General features: G+C 40.5%; 1 protein-coding gene across 1 annotated transcript; it reads right to left on the reverse strand.

Annotated features, from left to right (window-relative positions):
- Nucleotides 1–1441: 1441 nt before the first annotated feature.
- KL (klotho) lies at nt 1442–13116 on the reverse strand (the record flags this gene model as incomplete). Its single annotated transcript, XM_009878823.1, has 4 exons — nt 1442–1779; nt 5693–6809; nt 9321–9589; nt 12606–13116. Coding segments are annotated over 4 exons (2235 nt in total), but the record flags the coding sequence as incomplete, so codon positions are not given.
- Nucleotides 13117–20690: the final 7574 nt, after the last annotated feature.

The following is a 20690-nucleotide window of genomic DNA, read 5'->3' on the forward strand; positions in this document are numbered from 1 at the left end:
ACATTTCCGTTAAGATATTCTTTCCAGTGTGTGACATTATTCACATAGCAATAAAAATACAATTCCGGCTGAAGGCGATGCAGGCCTAGAGTTAGAGAGCAGAGAAAAATGACCTCACTGCTTTATACTGAGGACACTCCTAACGTAATGATTCACTAGGCTGGCAAAATAATGCAAGAGTTTTTCTCCATTCTCTCTCTGTTTCTACTGATAAACAATGTTGCTAATATTTTGCTAATTTATCTTGCCGAGAGAAAAATGAGAGGCCCTCAGACATTCAGTAATACTTTGGGACGAAATGCTGCCAAGACCAGATCCAGTTCTCAAAGGAGACCCTCCAGCCAACCTCGAAGTGGCTTGGAGCAACACCTCCCAGATCTCAGACCCTGGCAAAAGCAGCAATAAAGGGCTGGATTATAACACCAAAATGCTGGGGTTTAAAGTCTCCACACTCATCACATGTGACTAAATTATCCACACATTTCCAGCAGGTAAGTAGCCCGGTAGCAGCAGAGTGGCAGCTGTGTGCAAGGTGCTGCGAGAAGTGCAGAAATAGGGTGCCCCAGCCCTGCCATGTCTGTGGGTACAGGGCAACAGGGCACAGGGTCAGGCACGCAGCTTCCTGACAACTGAGACAGCAAAGACAGCTCCTGCTTTCTGCGTTTTTACTGAGCAAATCAAAGAGAAGCCCTTTTGCCCTTCCCATTTCTTCCCATCAGATGGCACGATCCCTGGATGTACCCCTGCGGCTTTCCCCACTGAGAAAGACAGAGTTCCTTCATCTGGAGTTCCCCAATGACGTCCTAAAGTCAGATGCAGCTGTCAGCAGCCTGAGGAGTAGGTGACTGATTTCCCAGCAGCACAGACTCATGTCCCCCGTTCTTCCCCTTGCGCCTGCTTTAGCAAAGGAGATGTCCTTTCCCCCAGCACTGCTTTGTGCAATTCTTTTTTGTCTCTGCTCAGACACATTCCCTGCTCTAGCTGGGTGCTGGCTCTGATCAAGAAAGATCAGCATTAAACCCTAGTTTGGAAAAGTAAACCATTTTGTTTCTCCTGAGTCTTCTCTTGGAGAATTTGACATTCAGGCTCTTCCATCACTCTGTCTTTAAAGCATAGCTTCACCTGTCCAACTCAGTGAGGCAAAACCAGGGAGGGGAAAGCATCTGCTCAACAAAAGGTGCCAGGGAAAGTTCTGAGGTAACTCCAACCACAGGAATTAACGACTGATCATAAACCAAATGTACTAAACCAGAGAAAACAATTTCTGGAAGCCTTATGTTAGCAATCTCTTCTCAGTGTTAGTGTCCTGCAGTATCAGGCAATGTAAATGCCTTCCCAGTGCTGAAGCAATCACAACATTGTGCACCCTTATTTTAGATTTCCCAATGCAAGACAAAATGGATGCAAGAGAAAGGGCAGTGCCCCATTCAAAGGGGCAGCTCTATTTATACCTTTTTTCTATCCTCTTGGAGTAGTAAGTAATTAAGAATATAGTAGCAATAAAAGCAACAAATACGAAAGCGATAAAGGCTAATAAGGATTTTCTGGTTTGGAAGAGGTGGCATTCAGGACATGAGGCAATCTCTTCTGGGCACAGCAACTCAGTAGTTTCAGGACCAGGAAAACCGTTACTGTCAATTATTTCTCTATAATGTTTCATAGACGGCTTTGGTTCATATTGATTTGCAATGTAACTGTAAAGACCATATTTAGGAGCAGTCTTGTCATTAAAAGAATAGACAAAATATCCTTGCAGGTTAACATTATCCAAGGTGTAAGCTGCAAAAGAGAACAAAGGGTTGAAGAAATGAATAATGTCACTTGAGCATTCAAGAGCAGTACAATATGCCTGTACATAAAGTCGGGGCAGAGGGATGCTAAACACAAATCTCACTTCTCTTCCTCAAAATAAGGGAAGGTACACGCACATCCATGAAGTGTTTCTCATAAAAAGGATCTGTCAGACATTGCCAGACAGTGATCTGCGACTATTCTGCAATTTATTCTCTTGTGCTTGGTAAACACAGCTGCGAGTGCATCACTGTGTTTAAGGATCAGCATGGAGCCTATCGTGAAAAGATGGCTCTCTTTTTTGTCTATGAAAGAGTACAGGGTTTGGTTTTCCTGCACCTGGACTTCTGCAACTTAGTTCTCTGATTGTCCCTTCTCCCTTGCAGAGCAACAGCCAAGTTGCAGAGGACATCAGGCTGCACGTCTCGCTAGCAAAGGTACAGTCACACCACAAAGAGACATTCCCGTGCCAAGGTCATGTACTGGGATACCACTAGTGGAGGTGGAAAGGTTATGCAAATCACAGTCCTCTTTTGTTATTGACTTGAGTTTCTGACACAAGACGACCTGTATTAGTCTTTATTGAGAACATGTCCACAATCCATACCGCTAACTTGGCTACTGGAAGAGGTCCAGCAGCTGCAGCATTAACCTTGAGCCATCAGTCCCGCTTGACAAAAACAATCAGTCCACGGTAGTAAAAGCAAACCATAATACTTTATGTCTCAAAATCACTATTTTTAACAAATTAAAGCAACATCTTCTAGCAGATGAACACAGGACTAAAAGCTAACAATTGCTGAGTTTTCATATGCCTCTGGAGAGAATTCTTTCTGCAGCCACATGCAAGACGTTTAGCACCCCTAACCTACTCTTCATCTGTAAAAAGAAATAACATTCACCTGCCCTTTCACAGAGCTGCTACCCAGGATAATTAGTCTGTGTTTGTAAAACTGCATGTGGATTTAACAGTGTCACATAAATGGTTACTGCTGATCTTTGTTTTCAATTGCCAAAGATGTACTTACATAGTGTACAAAGCACTTAAAAATACAGCCTCAGTTCAAAGGGTCCCGTACTGTAAATCTGGAATCATTTATCTGCACAAACCTGCTGCCTCCCTGGAACAATGCAGGTGAGAAACATTATACTCACAAATTCTGCCACATGCAGTCCCTGAAACCAGCTGGGAAGGCAGAATAGGAACTTTTAAGGCAAGAGCACACGTGTACTAAATCCCCTCTCGCTCTTCTCCCACATGACATGGAGGTAAGGACACAAGATTTGCAGTTCATCTCAGTTACTGCACAGAGTCTTGCAGAAAAAACCCACAAGTTTTGGAGAAACCTGCATCAGTCATGATGCCAAAATTAAGAACTTGCTCCCTGTGTAAGGACAAGATGGACAAAGTCAGAATACCAGAGTGGGACAAGACAAGAGAATGAAAAAGCTGGAAAGCTGGTATTACTGATGGACCAAACACTAAGGTGTATGATGCCAGAAATGGGCAAGTGAGCTTTAGGGCAAGGACTATGGCTAATTTGCAGGGACGCGTTCATCCAAGATGAAGAAGATGGAAAGATAGGAAAATATAGCTTACATGTGATGGTTAAGCTAAAAAAATCAGAGCTATTTCCAGGCTGGACAGAAGAAAAGAGAAAAAAAGGTTCCTTCTGGTACCAGATCAGTAGGAATGACAAAGTTCTGTAAAAACAGGGGGAATCTGCAGCTGTTCCAGCTAACAGGAATGGGGAGAAAAGACCATATCCATACATGCTTCGAAAACAGAAGCACCAAGAACTGGTACAGTCTGAAGCTGTAGGAAGGAGAGAAGCAATACAGAAAAAATAGAGTGAAAATAAGCTCAAATTTATCCAAGATATGTTTTTTAACAGCAAATGCAGAGAACATGCAGCCAGGACTTCAAAATGCTGGAGAAGGAACTTTTGGGCACTTGACACTCAGTAATCTGTGAAAAAAGTGGAAATTAAAAAGGAGGAAGTTAAAGCCAATACTTAAGAGAGTGGACAGAACTGCCAGCCATTCTTCACTACCTAGCAAAAGAGTGTAATAGATTATATGAGGCTTGATAAATAAAAATTACAGGAGATATATATGATTAATGCCAAACAGCTTAGCTTCATGAAAAATAAATCTTGTCAAAATAACTTGACATCTTTTTTATGAGATCAGCAGATCAATAAAAGTAATGATGTTTGATCTAATATACTTAGAACTTAACGCAGCAACTGACTTGATATTAAATGGCATTTGGATCAAGAAAATAGAATGTTACAAGGTCAAAAGGAGCCCATAATAAACAGATTTCAACGGGTCTCAAATAGAACTAGTGGGGCTAGAAAAGTAATTGCAGGTAAGTAAGTGTCACAGCAGGTATATTTCTACCACAGTCTCAAAGATTGTCTTTTAGCACCAGGGTATTTAGTGATCTTAAATATACCAGCGACCTGAAAGAGATCTAAAACTACTTCTCACAAAGTTTGCAAATAACACAAAGATTAGGGAGATAAATTCTCTAGCGTAGGAAGCTTTGCACAAGCAATCCACTGACATTTGAACATGATCAAATGTGAGGAGGATGTCAAAGAGCAAGCAAAACATACTTCGGCAGAGGGAGTTCTACCTGAGGGGCTGGAATCTGTAACCAAGTTTGAAACCTCAGTAGATAACCACAGAGTTTGTGTAACCAACCTGCTGCCATGGCCAAAGGGGCTAATGGGCTGCTTAGATGTACAAAAGAGGAGTAAGAGGGTCAGAAGTTATGTTATACCTGCCTGAGATATGGGTGTGGCTGTGGTAGGAACAGTGTCCAGGTCAGGGTTTACACCTCTCCAGAGGAACGCTGACAAACAGGAAAAAGTTTAATAATTGAAAGGTTCTAAATGATATTTTACAGTAAGGGACACAAAGAGCTTTGCTGGTGTTATTTATCAAAGAGATAAATGAGAGAGAGCTTGTTTTCGTTCTGTGAATACCTACACAGGTAAAATACATAGAAATGCACAACAAAATGGCTTAAAGCTGAAAGTTGAAGAAATGTATACTAGAAGTAGAACCATAGAATCATTATGGTTGGGAAAGACCTTTAACATCATCAAGTCCAACTGTTACCTAACTCTACAAGGCCCACTTCTAGACAATGTCCCCATGCAAGTAAGATTTCTATATATCTATGCACATACTTAGATACTTACATATGAAAACAGTAAATAAGTACCCACTGCAATAGCTTACAGTAAGGTGTAGAAGATTCTTCCATCAGTAAAAATTGTCTCATCTTGTGTTTTTCTAAAAAGCCCCAGCATGTGTTGCATGACAGGATGACTCAAAATGCCTCCTCTTTGCCTTATAATTTATGAATATTTGAGAAGGAGAAAAAGACTGCTTTGGGTTCTGAATAGCAGGAAAGAGTCCAGGAAATGGCATAATGAGGTAGATAGCTGAATTATTATGAAAATCACTGTTGGATAAGATCACTGTTGGATAAGATACAGAGACAGCTGAGGAACAGAACTCTTAAGCAGCCCTGAGGCACATCAGTGGGGAAAAGCAACAAAGCAAAACAACAGAGTAGAAGTGCAGTAAGAAGAAAATCTGACTGAATACATGTGGAGCTACTCACATCGCATCTACTTAAATTTCTTGAATCCACAAAAAAACCCCCTTCTTCTGCTGTCTTATGCAGAATATATGAAAGGTCAGTCTTCCTCATGTTTAGTATCACCAGTCAATCGCAAATCAAAGGAAAAGCTATCTGTTATGCTGTAATAAGATCTCATTTAGAGTATATTCTACATAGGATTCCTTTTTCTTAAAGTTAGACATACTCCATCACACTGTATACTAATACTGGGATTTGTGACGTATAAACCATCCTTACCTTTTAAAGCTTCATTGATGTAATTCTGTATGTAATACACTCTGAGCTTATCGTGCACCATATTCTGGTCATCGTCAATCCCATTGGCCATAACGTAAACCGGGACATTGCCATACTTTGATTTAATCCATCTGAGCAATTTCCGCAGTCCCCAGGGCACTACTGCAGCTCTGCTCGGGGAGTGCAGCCATGTGATATCATTGATCATTTGAACTTCAAGGTAGTGGTCATATTTCAGTGCATCTTCTTTCTCCCAACCCACAAGCGTAGTAGTGTAGTGACTCAGGGCAAAAAAATCAAATGAGCCCTGGATTAACTTCTTTTCATCTTCTGAGAAATAAGGCAAGTGGAAATTATACAGGTCAACACTGTTTCTTCGGCGAAGCCATGCTCTCATCACCTGTGGGTAGTCACCATTCCCAAAGATGGGCTCTGCAAGCCAGCCAATGTCAAATTCTAAAATTCTGTCAGCAACTTCATGGTCATTCCTGGAAAAGGGACAAGCTGGTTCAACCCAGTCGGCTTGCAGAGCTATAGATATTTTGCCCTTCTGAGATCTCCTGAATTCTTCGTCATAAAGATGCCATACTTTTGCATGGGCTTTCAACAGGTTATGTCCTGCTGTGTATGTCAAGTTTTTCACAGGCGGCTCATTCATTGTGATCCAAAATTTGACGTGGTCCCCAAGACTTGTAAAGCAGAATTTGGCATAGTCAACAAAAGCCTGAATGGTTTCTGGGTTTTCCCAAGCTCCATATTTGGCAAGAGAAGCTGGAAGTTCTTGATTCTCAGCCATAGGTTGCCACAAAGCAACAACAGGGGTTATGTTAACTCTGAGAAGTTCACTAGCAAAACACTGATAATAATGTACAAGTGTGTGGTTGATTAGAGAAAGGTTACCCAAAGGAAGGATTAAAGACCATTTCAGTGAAAAATGGAAGTGTGTGACATGCATTTCTTGCAGAAGAGAGATCTGGAGCCTGATAGCAGCAAAATCAACACAGTGACGCTTGCGTTTCAGCGTGAAAACTCCATCCACTTTAATAAGCTTCTTCGTCTGGTGAACATCCCACACATAAACATTAGAGTCAAGAAACTGGGCGGGTGTCGTGTCTACCTGGGTAGAATAAGAAGCACACCAGATTCAAGCTGTTTGTTCTAGGTAGGTGGGAACATCATAACCATCAGGCACAAGATAGTGAAAGAATATATTGCATCAAAACTTTGCACTTAGTACCTCTCTCGCATCTCTGATATGATAACATCTCTGGCTTATATGAATTAATTAATTTTCTGTTAACATGCGACATCAGAAAAGTGCCACATCTATGTATTGTATCCATCCTTCTTTTTCCACAGAAGCTTATGCTAATGGTCACCATGTTTATATCTTCCCAGGGTTGCTCCAGTCTATATGGGAAACAAGGGACTGATCAGGCATAAGGCACTAAACTTGCAACAGATCTCCAGAGAAGCAGATCTTCAGCGAAGACTACGGTAATTTTTAAAATGTTTTCCTTTCAAGATTAAGAAGGGCCCACAGAGACACTGTCTGTTGTAAATTACCCAGTAGATTCAGTTTCAAGACCACTCCCTGAAGGCAGTAAAAGAAATAATGAATGCAACATCATTTCTGTGTTCAGTTCTCTTCCTGACTATGATGAAAGATGAGTAATGCTCTGCACTTGATTTTTAGCACGAATTCAGTTGACAAGCGAAATGTTTCCTTCTTGCTAAAGACATCCTTTTTTATTTAACTCATGCTGAACTCATTTCAAAAGTTATTTCAACAGGCTGTTGATGTCTGAATCAATTTTTTTTTCAGGCCTCTGAGCAAACCCACTATATATCATTCCAACAATAAATGCATATCCCATAAGTTTTTAAAGCTCCAGATATCAGAACTGCCTCTATGATGTACTGACACAATAGCCGATGAGCCCTTCAGAGTGCCACAGAATTACACTTTCACTTTTTAATGAATTTCACAATCACAGCAAGGATTAGAAAATGGAGAAGTGAATTACTTAAAATAATGTGCTGTGTAAAATCTCCACCTTCATACTTTAGGGTAATTCTTGCCAGAATTATCCAAACCACATGTATTGACTTGTGCTTTTTTCTTTTTTTTTTTTTAATTTGGTGCACGGTTTCCCAAGCTCAGATCTCCTTGTCCTGCCCTTGGTTTGAAAAGCAGGTGTCAGCCTAAAACCAGCATTCAACATGTAGCTGAGGCTCTGCGGACTGTATAAAGAAGCTGCTGAAAATCAGTTGCTGTTTCCTCCGGAGAGGTCAGTACTGTGCTTATAGAAGAAAATAATAAAAAACAGCATGTCTGAGGGAAATTGCTTTTCTGGAGAATTGTCCCTTGTAGATTACTAAAGCATGCATTGCCACTAATACTGTGGGAATGCTGTCAAAAGAGTTTTTCCACTGTGATGCATCTACAAATCACACTACCTAAGCCTTACAGCACAAAAAGTTTAAATGGCCTTTTGAAATGAAAATATTCAGCTTTGAAGGTTTTGGGCATAGGAGAGATTTTTTAAACTGACTTAGGCTGACTGACTATAGCTGTTATCGATCCCAAAGGCAGCAATTCCATTTCAAATCCCTAATCTATCTGGGAGCTAGGAGGATAATGACTGTTAAATTTTCTTGGAAATTGGTGCACCAAGTAAGTAGGCTGCAATTTTAAGAGAACAAAGTCAGATCTTACTTTTGGAGTGAGAAAAAAAAAAACACAAGCCCCCTATACTCTAGCCTTAAGAAAGATTCTGTCTTTGTGGAAAATATACACTAAAAATTCTATTCTTGGATCAAGCTTCAGCAGTGAATTTAACTACACTTCTTTACTGTGGTTAGAGGAGCCCTGCAAGCCAAAACAGCATTGGAGAATTAGAGTCAAACTGTAAAGCAGACTGTAACTAAGCTACAATTTTTACTCATGCTATGAAGTCTTAAAATTTGAAAGATTCTTCTAAGATATCATATTTAGGTGCTATACAGGGGCACTGCAGGCCTCCATCAGATACAGTACTACATAAAACGACAAAGTAGGAATACTGAAATCTCATGTAAATCTGATATTGTTTTTCTTTTCTTTTTTGCAAAAGCCCTCTAAAAATGTTACCAGCATATCTATGCATAAGATGTAGGCAAAAGCCAGTGGAGTTTTAAGAGCTTTTAGGAAGTTTTCTAAAATAAATATTCACAGCAAACAAATATATAATCATTAAAGTTATGGATGTGGAAGAGTGGTCATATTTCCCATTACATAGACTTGGACATTTCGAATACACTTTAGCAGTTCTAATCAACCTCTATTTGAAAAGAACTGACTCCCAGTAATTGATCACATAATATGTACAAGGAAGATGAGCATCTGACCGCTCTCAACTTCTGTATATTTTCTTAAGATGTTGTTCATCATATCTCGATCTGACTGGATCTCCTTGATCACACACAGAACGTCTAGTGAAGGCTGAAAGACAGTGTTTGGCACAAAAGCCTTGTGCCCATCTCCTTGGAGCACTGTGGTAATACGTAACAGCAAAGACACTCTATTCAGCAAATTTTTTGCTGTAAGCTTGTGCATTGCTTTGGCTGGACTTATCGTTGGACTCACCTGAATGTAGTTGTCCACAATTCCCCAAGCAAAATTGCAGGGAAAAATACCTTCTATGGGCTGGTTTTCAGGCAAGGGTGGGAAGCCGTTTTTTTCTATCAGCTTTTGATAGAACAAGACAGAAGATTTGGGCACCAACTTCTTGTCATGGCTTTGAAAATCAACATAAAACAATCCGCGTCGAATACTGTATCCCCTATGCCATTCAAAGCCATCCAGGAGGGACCAGACTGTGTAGCCAAACACATTAACTCCATCGTACCGGATGGCTGAGGAAAGAACAAAACCAAACTTATCACAGTGCTCACTTCTCTGTAGATTACACTATACTGGCCATGTTTGCGGTATTCATGTGTAAGAACAAGGCTATAGGTCAGATAAATATCTCGGGGCCTGCCTCAAAGCCCGCTCAGGGAAGATATCTCAACTATGCTCTGGGAGCTGCCAGGTCATGGGTGCACTAGGCAAGGTAGTACCTGGCTTGGCTTTAAACAAGCCAGATTTAGAAAGAGCAGCAGTGCAGCAGTTGTTTGAGCAGTGCTGCTCGTTAGGCGTGCCAAACCTCAGCCTCTGAGGGGAACATGCTATGCTTGAACCATTTGTAGCCACCGAAGCAGCCGGTAACTGCACCGCACTCTGCTAAGCACGTGCTGCACCTCTCCGCAGGGTAGCTGAAGTGCCATCAATGCAGCAGTGCCTTGTATGCAAACCAAAGTTACACTTTTTTGGTTTTTTCCCCTCCACTATAAATATATGTTGAGAAAACCCTGATAACCATTTTGGTGTTTTCTTTCTATCGGCACAGATTTTAAGTAGAAGTGACAATGCAGGAAGACCCTCTTTATTTGATGATTTCATCTCTTCACATCTTCTGTGGCACAGCATTTTCAAGATTAAATATTTAAGGGTTTCTAAAAATACATATATATTCTAGGTTAACTGTTTGACTTCTAAGAATCACCACAAACTTCGAAGGTTACTATCAGGGTCTACTGGCATCTGTTAGTATTGCCAGCATTAAAGAGGGTTTTTTTAAGATTTCAGATGATACTCATTCCTAGCTGCATTAAACACTGAGATTCAGGAAAATATTTCTGGGCAAGGCTCAGCTTCAGGAAAGCACAAAGGAGTGTGCTTATTTTAATTACATAATTAGACCCACCCTAATTCAGCAATGCATTTAAGCACATTCTTAGACATTCTTTTGAACTCCAGTTTGGCTCTGTAGCCACCAGAGTTTATCTTTATTACTCACCATCTTCTGTCAAGCCAAACTGGGCTCTTTTCAGTCAAACAGAATATTTTCCAGCCTAGTAACACTGAAAGCATTATTTCAGGCAACCAGAATATCAAGATATTAATTTCCTGGGTTTATTAATGTACCTCACTACAACCAGTTATGAAGGACCACATAGATTCTTGATTGTAACCCTGTTTGGATCAATTAAATAAACTGCAGTTAAATAAGCAATGAATTTGGCCCAGTATCTATCAGAGGTCATGAGAAAATGTCTAAGGAAATGGAAGGTTTCTCCTCCTAAAGGCATCATTCTTTTATGTATGGCAAATGCCAGTATTTTTCTAACTTCTACATGCATCAATGATGCCATACCAGCAGAGTAAAAGCCAATACAAGTCCACTTTGTGAACTGGTCTCTGTGAAAATTTCTTCTTGAATAGCATCTCATCCCTTCTGTAAGTCATCACCACAGCACTCCCACACTTCCTGAGCACCTCATAAAATTCCTCCTTGAATCCTTCTTTTAAAATGTGTTAACTTTTAAGCATCGCCTATGAAAGAAGCAACCTGAAAAATTTTTTGGAAGTTCCAAAATGTTTGGAAGTCTCAAACAGAGTATCCTACATGGATTGCATGTTACTGAAAAGACACAATGAAAATTACTGTCTTTTTTTTTCCCCTTTGTCTATCTCTCCTCTTTCTTATATCTGTTGGTTTGCAAGCCAGGCTGACTGAAACCTAAACTGTCCTTGCTTCTGAAACTGAGTGGCCTTGTCCATATTACCTACTGGAAATAACTCCTGACCTGAATAACCCCCACAGCACGCCTAGAAGCGTGCTACTCCACAGGCCAGAACTCTGCCAGAACTGGGTTAAAAATGAAGCAGCAGTTCAGCTCACGCTCTGCTTAGCTCACTAGTAAAGAAATAGGCCAAGTAAACAAGGCAGATCCATAAGCATCAAATGCAGATCCTTAAAACCCTCTGCTCAGATGCTGCCTAGCCCCTGTGGTATGAAGGTGAGGGGTGTGAAGCCCCTGTTTCCATGTGGGAGGTGCCCAGGGATCTGTGTTTTGCCCCTGGACATACCTGAGAGTAAGTCAGTCCTGACCTGTCAGGGGTCTGGCTGTGCCCATTCTCTTTAAGACTCTTTGAATTCAGACCTGTGAACTCCCCAGATAACAACCTAACTCCCAGGCTGGTTAAAGTGACACAAAAGAGCTTGCATACTCTCCTGGTCAACGTGCTCCACTTTACAAGGAACAATAAATTTACTTGTTGCACCAGAGACAGAGCAGGGAAGTGAGTACGGCCCTAGAGTAAGTGGTTGGAAACCCACCCATGTGAGAAGATCTCTCCAACCAATTAGAAGCTCTAACTAATATTTAACTATTTTATATTATTGCTTTATGTACTCTATTCAACCCTAAATTACATTTGGGGGAAAAAAAAAGATTAAAAAAAAGATCATTAATACCAAACAGATTATTGTGATTGATGTCTAGAGCTGTACCTTTGTAAAATTTGGGCAAGGGCAACAATGCAGAGAAAATGTTTTGATTTTTCATTTTAAAATGTATTCTTTCAGCTTTATGTTTTCTTCAGAGGAACTTTTATTGCATAGCATTTACCCTCCCACATACATATTTTTGCATTTTGTATATACACGTTCATACATCTAAGATATGGAAAACAACTATTAGCAAATAACACAGTAAATTTCCTTAAGTCCCCTGAGAGTATAGTTCACATTTTTCCCACTTCCTTCCACCAAAGACAGCAGAAATTTCCCTACTGACTTCAAAGACAGCAGCATCAAGCTCACCAAATGCTCATCAAGCTCACCAATATCTACTGATATTAAGGGTTTTCAAGAGCTGAAAAGAACAAACCCAGGAAAGGGATTTGGAGTCTCATCTCACAAGTGCCAAGAAGAATGTTAAAGACTAAAATTACTTTTCAGCTGAGTTCTTTAACATGTCTCTATTGTTGGCTATTTTGCACTATGATTTTGTCAAGCACATATTAATACAACTTCAGTCCTACCTTTTAAAGTTTCCATAATGAACTTTTTGAGATAGTAAATATATTTGGCATCATCTCTCTTGGTGCTACCAGAAACAAACCAGCTGTTCTCCACAATGAATATTTGGGGGTTGTTATATTCACGGCTTATCCAGTAAAGAAGCTGCCTCAGGCTTATTGATTCCAACTGCTGGAATTTCATGTGGGAATCCAAGAGCTGGAAACTCAAGGTAGCTCCAAAAGAAAGTGCAAAAAAGTCTGCTGTTCCCTTGATATACTTCTTCTCAGCTTCACTGAATTCAGGCAACAGAGATGAGAGGTTGCTTCTCATGCTCTCTGGATAGTCACCATCAATAAATATGGGCTTAGCAAACCAGCCGAGCACAAAATCAAGGGATTTTTGACATTCTTTTATGTTTTTTTCGGTCATACGTTGAGGTTTTATCCAGTGGGAGCTAAGGGCAATTGACACTTTTCCTTTCTGAGTTGGACGAAAATGGTCATTGTAGAGATGCCAGACTTTAGCATGAGCCTGTTGAAAAGAAAGACTGTAATTAATGCATCTGAGATTCCATTTTAGTAATACAATTACTCTCAAGCACTAATGTTCAGTGTCACGCAGTAACCACGTAAACACAGCATTTGAGGCCTCAGCCTTACTCACTCATCAGCATCTTATAAGTCCTAAATTAACTCTTCTTTAGTATCATATTAATGCCATATATCAACTAGAAACTGCTTGTTGGTTGTGGAAAACGGCATCTCAGTTTTCCATGAGATACTATTCCAGGCACCGAAGACACTTTTAGCTAGACACCTTTATTAACTTTTATTATTGAGTTCAGACACACTTCCAGTATCTACAAAAATTAAAATCCATTGAATTAAATATGTTTCAAAGTACGTTTTCATTATAGGAATATCACCTTATCTGTAGAGTCACAGATACATAAAGGAAGGTCTACTCTTAAGAATTGCCCAGATCTCTCAAATGATACAAGACAGAGAAAAACCCTTGAATTTATTGCTCTTTGAACCACTATAGCAAAATCAAACAATCTGGATTTTTAAGTCTAGTGAAAAACAATTTATCACAGCTCTTGAAAAATTATTCCTATGATTCAGTTTAAATTGTTTTATTTAATTGTCATTTAGCATCAGTTTTCAACCACCTGTCTTGACATAATTTTAACTGTTATTGTGAGGAGATCTTTTCCTACCAAATTTCTTTCCTGTGCTCTTACAGAGTCAGTTGAAACAGTCTTTTTATGTTCCCTTTGAAAGCTAAATAGATTAAGTTCCTGGAACCTTGCATTATCTTCAGGCACAGCTTCAAGGCCTCTAACCATTCACACTGTTCTCCTCTGATTCTCTTCCAATTTGTCATCATCTGTCTTAAACTGCAGAAGCAGAAGTGGACATACATGCCAGTGGTAGTCTTGCCAGCAGTAAAACCAGAGACAATTTAATACTCTGTTTCTGCTTATGCGGCTATGGCACTTCACTGTGAGCATATGCTCATCTAAACTATCAGATCTCCAGAGCCCTTCACCATCTTAAACATATTTTTTCTTTGCACCTAGCTTATCTAAGAATATTGACTGCTCTATGAATCAACAAGCCATCTTTCTGTCGTTTACATATTAGTAGAAATTGTAATGCTCTTTTATAGGTCATGGATAAAAAGGTTAAAAATATGAGATCTATTCACTAGAACAAAGCCTACCTAATAACCTTTCCCAGTTTACATTCACATTTTGAGACTTATCAGTTAGTATCTGTTCAAATGTGGTGTGATGACATGAACCTCCATTCTTGCCATATGAAGTCACAGTGATGAATATATATGACAGCTTATTAATCAAAATGTCACACACATTTTTAGCCCTCCCTGGAATATAAGACATACAGAAAGCCTTATAATTCCACTCCATGCAGTTGGCATGTTGGCAAATTTTAACATTAAATTATTGATAGCTGCTGTTCAGTTTCGTTTTTATAAACACCACCATTCAGGCTTCTGAATCACAATGATTTCCAGTTACCAGCATCGCTAGGAACATTAAGCAATGAGAGTTATTAATCATTTTTTACATAGACATTGTTAATTACCCAGGAAAAATAATGAATTCCATTATTCTACTGTTCTTGCAGAGTTTTAATCCTCACTGCTGGGAGAAAAACCATTGGAAGTGAAGGACAACCAAAGGTAAGATCAATAATCAAGGCTCAGTTCAGTTGCCGTGACATGGAAACCTGCTGCCTTTGAGGAATCATAGGATATCTAAAACATCTGTGCAGATCTCACACCAGCTCTAGAGGAGACTAGACCCGTGTCCTTTTAGAGTGGTTAGCAAAACCAGAAGAGAACAATCTTGGAAACTGTGGATCACTGTAAACACCTAAGTACATGTATCTGAATCAGGTTTTCAGTTGCAAAATTCAGTATACATACTCTCATTTATAGTACATCAATACTTCAAATTAAAGTGATGCAGTGCTACCAGTTGTTTATATGAATACAATCGATTTTGATGCTAGCAAGAAACTAAATACAGTAACCACTTCAAAGTCTCATGTTAAAAATGAGAACTGACCTAAGCACAGACTTTATATTACTTCACACTCCATTACGCTGATGAAACAAAAAAAGGCATTACGCATCATGACCAAAATGCTACACACCCAACACTTCAAATATGATTTTGAAATTCCACTGGGAACAAAACTGCAACTCAAATCTGCACGCCCAAACTTTCCCTCGTAAAGGTGCCATACACTCTTGCTCTGTTGGACCTGACACATCTCCACATGTTAAGATACCACCATGCACACTCTCAAACACATGATTTCACCTCTCTCATCTGCAACTCACCCACAGAGCACCTCAAGGACTGTGGAGTACTTGCCCCATAACTCTTGGCCCTCCGTATTTCTATCAGTAGAAAGAGATTTTCCAGCATTTTCATAGTTTTGATTCTACTGTGAAGAAAGGAGGAAGGCAATCCTACAGGTTGTTCCTCTACACAGAAAAGGAGGTGCTGTTTACTCCCTCGTTGTAATGAAAAAAATACGAAATGTAGCAATATGAAACTATTTCACTCTAATTTCTAAGCAAGTCATCTAGTCTGCCTCTATGGAAAACAAGAAGACTTTTGTCTGATATATGCAGGGTGATCTACTCTTTAGGTGTCCCTCTTTCTCTACTGATGATAGACAAAACCTGTTACTCAATTTAGACAAGACATGTTCTACAGACACATGAAAGCAGGCGAGAAGAAGCCAACTTCAATGTCTACCCTCTGGAGTGTGCATGAAATGGAGTTATATTATTTCCATTAAAAAAAACCAGCTAAACATAGTTAATAGTGCATTAAAGCCTCCAGGCTCTGTGGACGTAGATTAATGAAGTAGCACAAAACTGCATAGAAATAAAGCTGCAAGAAGCCAGTGGCAGAAGCAGAATCTCTACAGAAATCTGGGACAGAATTCATTTGCCTAAAATTAGGTGTCATTTTTAGAGACTTAGAGTATTCTAGCCTGAATTCCATCCAGTTTCAGAAAGCTGTGAGTCTCCCACAAATCCTGTCACATCTCTCAGCTCCACAGAGACACCTGGCATGCTACAGAATGTGTCGAATTGATAATTTGCACCTATACCTATCTTCAGGCATATGAGTCCCACTCCTAGGGTGGGACTCACTCTGAGCTGAAGACACCTTATATGTCACTATCTACACATGAACTAGATACCCAGTTCCCACTACAGGCAACAGAGATCTCAAGCCTCACTCAGCTGCCTGAATGCATGCATCTGGTTGTCACTCCAGAATGACACAGGCCTAGGTCAAATCTGCATTTCCATGCAGATGTCCTCAATAGCCTGGGAAGTCTCACATGGCACTATTGATATACAGAGCTAACACGATTCCACTCCAAGTCAATCTACTCAATGGAGTCTAGCAAGTGATTCCCAGTGCAGTATGGCAGGACCACTACCTAGGTCCCAACACCTGCATGGATTAGCAGTAGAGTTAATGTAGGTTCCTGGACCTTTTTGAGATGCCTTACCTGTATGAGGATGGCAGACACAAAACTGGGAGGAATGGCTGACACACCAGAAGGCTGTGCTGTCATTCAGTGAGACCTAGACAGGCTGGAGAGTTGGGCGGGGAATTTTATGAAATACAAGGACAAGTGTAGGGTCTTGCATCTGGGAAAGGATAACCCCATGTGCCAGTATAGGTTGTGGACTGACCTGTCGGAGGGCAGCGTAGGGGAAAGGGACCTGGGGGTTCTGGTGGGCAGCAGGATGACCATGAGCCACCAATGTGCTCTCGTGGCCAAGACGGCCAATGGCAGCCCGAGGTGTATTAGAAAGGCTGTGGCTAGTAGGTTGAGAGAGGATCTCCTCTCCCTCTGCTCTGCCCTAGTGAAGCTGCATTGGAATATTGTGTCCAGTCCTGGGCCCCTCAGTTCAAAAAGGACAGGGAACTGCTTGAGAGAGTCCAGCGCAGAGCCACAAACATGATTAAGGCAGTGGGACATCTCCCTTATGAGGAAAGGCTGAAGGAGCTGGGTCTCTTTAGCTTGGAGAAGAGGAGACTGAGGGGTGACCTCATTAATGTTTATAAATATGTCAAGGGGGAGTGTCAGGAGGGCAGAGCCAGGCTCTTCTCAGTGATGTCCAATGACGGGACAAAGGGCAATGGGTGCAAGCTAGAGCACAGGAGGTTCCACAAAAACATTAGGAAAAACTTTTTCACTCTTGAGGGTGACAGAGCCCTGGAACAGGCTGCCCAGGGAGGTTGTGGAGTCTCCTTCTCTGTAGTCATGCAAAACCCACCTGGACACGTTCCTGTGTGACCTGCTCTAGGTGATCTTGCTTTGACAGGGGGGTTGGACTAGATGATCTTTCGAGGTCCCTTCCAACCTCTAACATTCTGTGAATCTGTGATCCTGTGATTCTGTGACATGATTCAGAACTCAGTGGGAGACCTTGGTCTTGAGGCCAGGGAAAATATCCTTACGGTAGCCCAAAGGACACTATACCTCTGCTGGGACAACTGAAACCTTCCAGATGTATACTACCTACAGCTTGAGTTTAGCCTCGCAGATCATGTGCAGAGAAATCATGTAGGAGCCAACCTATCATCAGTTCCTTTATATTTATCGGAGACCTTACTTCCCGATCTCAGTGACTTACTTGTTGATGCCTGGTCACAGCTGACTAGGATTAAGACCATGGCAATCCACACTTCAGTACTTTTAGTGACACACCACACATTGACTCCATGTTCCTGGTTTTGCAAAGTTCTGAGGGGTCTTACTTCGTTCCTTGTTAGCTTAGACAGGCGTGCAATGCTGACTTGGCTTGATTGTAAAACCTTACTAAAAAAAGGATGGATACAAGCTGGCTCTAGGAAGGGTTATGCAGTCACATGTGTCACAAGCAGAACTAACTGCTAAAAACTGTGTGCTGGTTTCCAGGCTCCAGAATTTGGTTAGTCTTGCTATTATTACTTGCATTCAGAAAGCAGCAAGTATTGTTAGATACCAAACACCTGACTGACACCTTTTTAGGAGATGCTACCCTATATTCTTGAACCTGCTGAGAGTTGAGCTAAACTGATATTGGGAAAGCTGAGGATTAGGTCATGAGGATTGGTCATGTTTGATCAGCCTTAAAGAGATCTTTGTGTGAGTCAAAGTCAGTAATGCCAAGATCGAGCCTTGATGAAGTGTGAAACACGTTTCCAAGCCAGAAATGCCTCCCGCAGTGCCATAGCATGGACTAGTTCTACAAAGTCCAAATTCTTGCAATGAAAGCAGAAATAATTCAACACAGGCAAGCAGGCTTGACAGTCTGACACAGTCATGTTCTACTCTATTGTAGGACATATCTACACAGCCTAAGAATCATTAGGTGAAGTCAATTTAGTAACATACAGACATTTCTTTGCCTGCCTACTCTTTCAAATTCCTGTCCAAGATCATTAAGACCTTCCTGAGTTTGGTACTGATACTTACCATTCTGCAAGATCTCAGTACTTACATCTATCATGATGCATAACTTTCACAAGAGCAAATCAAGAATGATAATTAGGAACATCATGATTATATAATTTCTGTTCATTCCTCCAGAACAAGTTGTTGAAATTTTAAGTTGTGTGTCTTCTTAACCAATAATATTCATTTCACAAATGAAACTGCACAGATACCCTGCTCTCCATGCTCAGACAAACTATCCTGTATTAACTCTCTCTTTGCATGCTAATGAAACAGAGCAGGAAAATGTTACTGAAACTCATTTAGTAATACAAAAAGAAGCATTAATTGGAAAAGGCTTTTTGATTACTAGAAACTGGGCCAATGCACCTCCAACAAAAATGTCATTATTCAGTCACACATCAAAAGCCCTTCTGAAATGGATATAATTATTGGAACGACATGGGAAAGTCTAGTATATGATTAGTTAGAATGTGCTTTGTACTAAGAAGAGGAAAGTATAATATGTTTTTCGCCTGTATCATCAAAAGTATTTCAATCAAAAGGGACAACAAAGGATGTCACATTTCATGAATGTTTTACCCTTAGATCCAAAGTCAAGTAGGTTTTACCCACACAGTCTCTGGACAAACATTCTCTTTCACAAGCAAATTATATTCCTAGTATTGAGTAACAGATACATGTATTTAGAAATTGCTTAAGCTTCTTCCCATATTTGAAAACTGGTAAGATAATACCTTCAGGTAGAAAACACAGGACTCTGCTATAGCTAGTATGTTAATCATGTAGTAACTTTGGTTTTCCTCTATAATTCCTTCCCAAATACATATTTTTCTAGTTTTCTTTTTAGAGTCTGCTAGCCAGCATTACCACAGCTGAACGATTCAATAAATTTGTTATTTTTCACCAATTTCAACAACCTGGGATCAGAATTAGGCTTGTAAATGGTACATAGGATGCCGAGCAAACATTTTTTTAGTCTAAACTACTTAATGTAAAATTTGCCCCAATTATAGCTTTAAGTATTGACCTACATTGTTTTGTTCCAGTTTCTTTCTCAGTAAAATTTAGTCACTGTTCTTTCGGACTGTGTTGGTCACTGTAACATGGTGATGCCTCACGAACATGAATGAATTTATGCCTGTCATAAATAAGGCAGGAAGCAATATCATTCCTACTTCGAGAATTGGGAACAGAGATATTACAATAAGAATAGAAAAATTAAAAATAAACCAGGTACCTTAAGTTGTAGAGCACCAGAGCTATGCCTCTGTTCGGTATGATACTCATCTCTACAGAAAAAGCACCAAAGATGGCATTAAATACTTGTCTGCAGGCACAGTAGCTAGCTAAAACACCGTTTGTCCCCATCACAGGCAAAGTAGAGGAGCACAAGAATAAAAATGACAACATAACCTGAAAGCATGAAGTTAAGCCACAGGCATCAAGATGCATTGCAGGTATTCCAGAAATATTAGCAGAAGGGAAAAAAAAATCCCCAAATATAAGGATGAAGGTAAGAGTTATTTTTACACTTTGATTTTGAATTTTATAGCAGATGAAAGTCTGGGAAGGCTTGTACTTCTACATACTGCATGCAGAAGCATAAGTGAACGTTATCACAGACAGATATGCAGCAGAGAGACACAAAGTGGCCGCAACGTGAGAGAAGGAAAACCAAAATCCCCTTGATCTCGTTGTGTCAGGTGACTGCTGCAGGAACCCTCTCGCCTGAAGCGCAGACAGCCTAGATGTGATGGTGCAAGCCCTGAGTTAAGTCTCTCTCGGACTCACCCTGCCTTGAAAGGCCACTTGCTCAGCAGGTTACCCCACGGCGTGGCAGCCTGAGGGAAGGCAGCTGGAGCACGCAAGGCACTCTGCGAATCCCACCATCACCATCAGACGCTGTCCAAACACAGGCATGCGCCTTCGGAGAAAACTCATCTCACCTAATTTTTGTCATGCTCTGCGTTTGAGCAATTCACACCCACGGCAGAGGAGAAAGCTTCTGGGTCACAATTCATCTGAGCCATTTCTGATGCCCAGACAAGAGTGAGATGAAAATTGCCTGCACCCCTCCTCTCACAGCCCGAGCAG

Source organism: Apaloderma vittatum, unplaced genomic scaffold, assembly GCF_000703405.1.
Source record: "Apaloderma vittatum isolate BGI_N311 unplaced genomic scaffold, ASM70340v1 scaffold3151, whole genome shotgun sequence".
Taxonomy (NCBI): Eukaryota; Metazoa; Chordata; class Aves; order Trogoniformes; family Trogonidae; genus Apaloderma; species Apaloderma vittatum.